General features: G+C 30.6%; 1 protein-coding gene across 1 annotated transcript; it reads left to right on the top strand.

Moving 5' to 3' along the window:
* Nucleotides 1–3,974: 3,974 nt before the first annotated feature.
* LOC123228615 (lysine histidine transporter-like 5) lies at nucleotides 3,975–6,565 on the top strand. Its single transcript, XM_044654045.1, has 8 exons — nucleotides 3,975–4,039; nucleotides 4,523–4,704; nucleotides 4,800–5,186; nucleotides 5,288–5,684; nucleotides 5,759–5,864; nucleotides 5,969–6,060; nucleotides 6,139–6,207; nucleotides 6,322–6,565. The coding sequence occupies exons 1-8, from the start codon at nucleotides 4,037–4,039 to the stop codon at nucleotides 6,418–6,420; spliced, it is 1,335 nt and encodes a 444-aa protein (XP_044509980.1). The 5' UTR covers nucleotides 3,975–4,036; the 3' UTR covers nucleotides 6,421–6,565.
* Nucleotides 6,566–6,798: the final 233 nt, after the last annotated feature.

Consider the following 6,798-nt stretch of genomic DNA (forward strand, 5'->3'; position numbering starts at 1 on the left):
AACTATTTCCTTTTTGCAAATGGAAATTGTGGATATTTATACTTATACTCTTTAAATTATTGTTATAATTATACCCTTTTGTAAATACAAATTGTAAATACTTATGTGTATTATAATTATAATGGTATCTAATTTGTAACTTAAAATTTGCAAAATCATAAAAAAAATATGGACATGAAACCCTAAATGTCACTAGAACTATGGTTTTAAATATTATAATTAAAACACAAAGTTTTGGATATTAATAACAAACTAGATTGTTGTATATATGAAACAATATTTAAACCTAATGTTTCAAAAATTAATCCAAATACAAAATATGAAGTTATGACACAATAACTTTTTTCTTGAAGTAAACACTCTTTATCATGACAATTTTTATTTTTTTTACTTTTATCAACATATAATTTTTAAAAGAGTCGAATCTCATAAACTTTCAACACGTTGCTCTAAGATTGGATGAAGAAAACTATATTAAATGGTCTCTTGGCATTGTTCTTCACTTGAAATCTATGAGCCTTTGTGAAGTAATAAAGAAGGAAATAGAGTGTCCCAACAATACAAATACAAGGCCACAATTTTTCTTTAGCACCACATCCATGTAAGATTATGTTGACCCTCAAGGTGTTTTAATGTTAACAAAAACAAGAAAAATATACTAATTTATCCTAAGCATGACTTAAGTCATGACCAAAATAGACCTAAGTTGACAAATATAGAAAACATGTAGATAAACACTCATTCACAATTCACACATGCCTATTCATAGGCAAATGGGAACATGTGCATAGACTTGTAAGACCAGGGTTGGAGCTAGGTCCTTTAAGGGTAGACCTAGGCCTCCCCTTAAACTAGGAACATTTTTTAAAACAATTGTTATAAGCTTATTAGGTTCACCATTTTTATAGGCTTAAACAATTGTTTTAAGTTTGTCAGACCTATCCTTATAATAGACTTAAATAATTATTAAGGTCAAACCCACTTCTCATTTGAGTTATTTTAAGAAATTTTTTAAAAAGTTTCTTTAAGCCTTTAGCTATATGGATTTGGTGTAAATGTGAAATTTGCTTATTCAATTCTCAAACTTTAAGACATACGGATTTAATGTATTTGGAAGAAATGTGTTCATCTAGCTTTTGGGTTAAGATATGTAAATTAATTTAATTTTTTTTATTTATTCAATTTGTAAATTAAGTAGAAAAAATTAAAAACAATGAAACCTTCAAGAATTAATGCATATGTGTATGTCTATTATATGCCAATAATATACTTAATGAAATGACTATGTGTAACCATTTCTTCATTCACTCAAAACTAAAAACAAAAGTCATTACTATTTGATTTCAATGTTAAATTTATTCTGAGATGTTTTTGATGGTAGATGTAAAGTTTTCATTTTGAGAGTTTAAGATACATTTTAGCATAGAAAGAAAGAAAGATTATATTCTAGAAAGAAAATATATTATATTTTAAGAAGAAAAGAAAACGATTGAAACAATAGGGCCCGTAATGGGGTGTAGTGGGCAATAGTAATGCCCGAGTCATGATCCTACAATCCAATAGTGTGTGTAAGGAAAGGACTACATAACATTTGAACTCACCTAATCAAGTTGTCGAATCTCTGTCTCGTTCTAGTCTAATTTATATAAAGGTTATAGTTAAGTCATAAGCTTTCACCTTGAGAGAGTCATCCTAGTTTAAGATCCCAAGGGATTCCTAGATGACCATACAAACCTAAGAGTATCTCTAGGCATATTTAGGGGACTGTGGGAGATCCCAAATTAAGTGTATAAGTAATTAGATCTATGTTATCCAAGTATGGATTAGAAGGAGCATTCTCAATTACCAAGTTAGGTGGATCAAGCCAAGGGCAAAATAAAGATTAAGTAAATGTTTTAAGTATAGTCTTCTACTTATTAACTGATTATCACTCATTTCCCTACTTTTATGTCCTATAGATGACAAATAATCATGATAAGTACTATAATGTGAGAGGATCAACAGGCATGGGCAGTTATGAGAGCATTTTCGTCAATTTAGTGTTTAGATTTTTCTATGTATTTTGGACATTTAGTGTTTATGTATGGACCTTGCTACATTGTAGTTTTGATATGGATTATAGTTTATGATTATCATGACATCCTTCACTGATTTATTATGAATAAATGTTATGGATTGAGTTTCCATTAATATTAGAAATGAATGTGTATATGATTGATTATGTGTTAAGTTAATGCCTGCTCTGTTAGTTAAATAATATAACACTTCTCTTTAAAAGACAATACTTCTAGTGGGATGTTACAACTGCATCATGAATTGGTATATGCTTGATGAATTGATGTAGGAACTATTGGCATGGCATGATAAAAAATGATATATACTTTGAGACTTTTTGAGAGGGAGAGCAAATGTTGCCAAACGTGTGAGCAAAAGTCTGTGAAAGCACTGTACATTTTTGTTCCAAACTTTTTATATAAGCAACAAATTAATAGGCTTACAATAATTTAGAACTAACTTAATATTTTGTATAAATGACAAATTAAAAACTTACATTTGAAAATTGGTATATGTAATCCATAAATTCCATGTGATAAATAGCATTTACATCCCTCAAAATTTAACCAAATTATAAACAAATAATTTTAATTCAAAATAGATTAAGACTTTATAGAAGTTGAAGTCACGGATCCACTTTAGAGGAGTATGATAAATTTGGTTATTTCATAAAGGACATTAAATAATTTTGCAAAATATTTGCAGTGCATACTCTTCAAGCAGTTGATTTTAAACCATAGACTGAACCAAAATCTGAATATCAAAAGAATAATTTTGCAAGTTCTTTTTCCATCAAAATAGTACATTCATATGTATAATGAACAAAAATTGTTTTATGGACGCTAATCAATAGAGGTCGTTTGGTTCCAGTCAATAAAAATTATTTTGGTAATATATTTTTATTACCTTATTTGGTTTATCAATAATAAAATATTACAGTAATCTTCTATTACTAATAGTGACGTGACAGATAAATCTGATTATTACTTTTACCTAAAGTATTAAAATATTATCAAGAACCAAACACAATAATTATCAAATATAGTAATCATTTATACCCACTAGGATAATCTTTTAATTTCAGTAATAAAACATTACTCAAATATAATCATCTAAATAGTCAATAAAATTTTCACCATATAAATATAATTACTTAACCAAACAATAATTAACCATGACTGTATTAAAACATTTAAATTTAAATAGCTAGTATTTAGTGAAAGATTTCAATAGTCACAACAGATATACAAGATACCAAGATTTATCTTTTGGTGATAATGAAGTATATCCTAGCTTGTTATTCACATTAAAGATGATATCATTTATCATATATATATATATGATTCTTTTTTTTTTTAATTTCTCTTTTCTTAAAACTGATTTATAACAAATTTTATGAAAATTCATACTGAACATATATTGATTTATTTATTATTTTGATGGGAACTGAAAGTAATTATATATTCAATGCATATAGATTAAATTACTCCTATAACTGATAGGAATTTTGGCATTGTAAATGATGTAAATTTAATATCTCATTATTATTTATGGTAAGACAATTCAATTAGATAACCTGAAGATAAGAGATAGGATTGATTACGTGACTAATTCAAGAGACAAAAATTAAGTCTCACCGGATGCCCGGAATATAAAGATTCCAATCTGTAATTTTGCTTTGTTAGTTATGTAATTTCAGTAAATCTCAACAACTTCTCAAAACCTTCCTAAAAATTTGATTGAAGAGTGTTATGGATGGCGTTATCTGAATCTCCATAAATTGCTCAAAATAAGTTGCAAAAAGTGTTCACTTCAGTTTGCAAAATTATTTTGTTAACTGTGGCTCAGATATTCCGAGACTGATTCAAGACACCCGGATTAGGATCTTTATAAATTCAACTTTCAGGTTTTCTTTTTTCCTGTTTCATTTAACCATCACGGCTAATAGAAGGAAAAAAATTCTTCATTGGCGGAAGCAACCATGGTGTGTTTTTCTCTTCATATTTACTCTTCATCAACTCTAACCACTGTTTAAGACTAGTTTTTAACACTTTATTTTAAGAATCACTCAAGACATAATGGTCTTTTTTATCTTTGATTTTGTACTTCTTTTTTTTTTTTAAATCTTTTTCAAATTGATATATGTACAGCAGAAATATGATTTTCCTGTGGTGACGAAGATTCATAAATTGTTGGAATCACTCAACGGTTCTAAGTATGGATAGTGTAGATGATTTCCATTCTTGTTGGAATTTTGGATATTCTTTTTGATTAATGTTAGTATACTTCGTAGTAATATATGCAGAAAAATTCAGTATCCAAGACTTATAAAACTGAATATTTAATCCTTATTATAATTTATTTCTCGAATTATTCAAACCATTTTAAATATATATTACGGATAGTGTAGATTATATACATTCTATTGAAAGGTTTTAAATATTTTCGCTCAACAAATTATTTTCAGGCGAACAACGAGAATGCTGCAGCAGCTGAGACTAGACCTGATCCTGAGAAAGATTTAAATAGCTGGCTACCCATTACTGCATCCAGGAAAGCAAAGTGGTGGTATTCAGCTTTTCACAATGTGACTGCTATGGTGGGTGCTGGGGTACTTGGTCTACCCTTTGCGCTGTCTCAACTTGGATGGTAAATATAATTTTTCTAAATCTATGCATATTGTTTCTATCTATTTGACACCTTATTTGGATTCTAAGTAATTCCCTCTTTATAATAACTTTCAGGATTCCTGGGGTGCTAACAATAGTTGCATCATGGCTGATAACTTTATATTCACTGTGGCAAATGGTTGAAATGCATGAAATTGTTCCTGGAAAACGATTTGATCGATACTCAGAGTTGGGAGAGCATGTTTTTGGGCCAAAATTGGGCTACTGGATTGTGATGCCTCAGCAAATGATGGTTCAGGTGGCATCAGATATTGTGTATATGGTCACTGGAGGAAAATCACTCCACAAAGTTTTTGAGCTGATTGATCCCTCTGTATTCGAGGGCGCTAGACTAACATATTTCATCCTCATCTTCCTTGCTATTCATCTTGTCCTCTCCCAAATTCCCAATTTCAATTCTCTCAAAGGAGTCTCCTTCCTTGCTGCCATCATGTCTGCCAGGTTCAATAATTTTGTCTTTTAATATTTATAGGTGGCAACTTTGATTTTGATGATATTAAAGATCCCTTTTTGGCATCCCTTCTTTGTTTTCCTTGTTGCAGCTATTCAACGTTGGCGTGTTTGACATCAATAATAAAGGGTAACAAGCACCGGCCATCAAGTTATGGAGTTCGATCTCACACAACGGTGGGGCAGTTTTTCGACTCTCTGAATGGTCTTGGAACAATAGCATTTGCGTTTGCAGGGCACAGTGTAGCGTTGGAAATTCAAGCCACCATCCCATCAACTCCCGAGAAACCTTCGAAAAAACCAATGTGGTGGGGTGTTCTTGCTGCCTATGCTATTGTTGCTTGGTGTTATTTTTCCGTTGCCATTTCCGGCTACTGGGCCTTCGGCCAATTTGTAGAGGATGATATTCTCATTTCTCTGAGAAAACCCGCTTGGCTCATTGCCCTAGCTAATTTCATGGTGTTCATTCATGTTGTCGGAAGTTACCAGGTAAAATCACTATACAATTTATCGTTTTGCCTTCCAAATAGAATTATAATATAAGCTTTTATGGCTTCTTTTAGGTCTTCGCCATGCCTGTTTTCGACTTAATTGAATCAAACATGGTTAAACATCTACATTGTACTCCTGGGAGAACTCTTCGCATCTTTTCTCGCACTACATATGTTGGTAAGAATCAGTATTTTTGCAGATAGCTGTTCACTCTTTCATTAGGTTAATAATATTTTAGGTTACTATTAGATTATATTAATTTATTTTGTGAATATGTGCAGCTTTTACAGCCTTTGTTGGGATCTGTATTCCCTTTTTTGGAGGATTGCTAGGGTTCTTTGGGGGACTTGTATTTTCATCAACATCATATTTCGTAAGTTGTGAAAAAATGTGTTTGGTTTCTCTTTCTTTAAGCTAAATAAATAATGATTATTGGATGAAATGAATGCAGATTCCTTGCATCATGTGGCTTATTGTTAAGAAACCCAAGAGATGGAGCTTTCACTGGATTGCATCCTGGGTGAGTTTATTTCTGTTTCATAGCATATCAATGTTCATTAATATCACATGAGAAAATGCTATTTTTATGGGTAAATTTGATTTATCTTTATTTCTGTTATGTGTTTGTTTGCAGATTTCTATCATTGTTGGTGTGGTAATAGCTATTCTTGCACCAATTGGAGGAATGAGACAAATCATCTTATCATCAAAATCCTACAAAATGTTTTCATAGAATTTGGATTTTGGGGTTAAGATTGTGCCTTTTATTATGAGTCAGTTTTTTTTTTTTTTTTTAATCTTTACAGTTGTGGTATTGTTCATAAATAAATTGTTCAGTAAATTGTAACATTATATCTAAAGTAATCACCTACTTGAAATTTTCTTAGGTTGGCAAACTACTAATCTATTATTTACTAGAAAATGGAAATTTATGTGCTAGGACTTAGGATCACACCTTGACAACATTACCGTCAATAAAACTATGCGCATTTATATTCAGCTCATAATATTTTTGAACCTAAACAGCCTCCAACTCTTCTTCTCTTTCTTTAATCCTTCAAAGCTATCTTTGGCGTCACCGTCCAATGCTCGAATAACTCGTTAGCTAACT

This window comes from Mangifera indica, chromosome 11, assembly GCF_011075055.1.
Source record: "Mangifera indica cultivar Alphonso chromosome 11, CATAS_Mindica_2.1, whole genome shotgun sequence".
Lineage (NCBI taxonomy): Eukaryota > Viridiplantae > Streptophyta > Magnoliopsida > Sapindales > Anacardiaceae > Mangifera > Mangifera indica.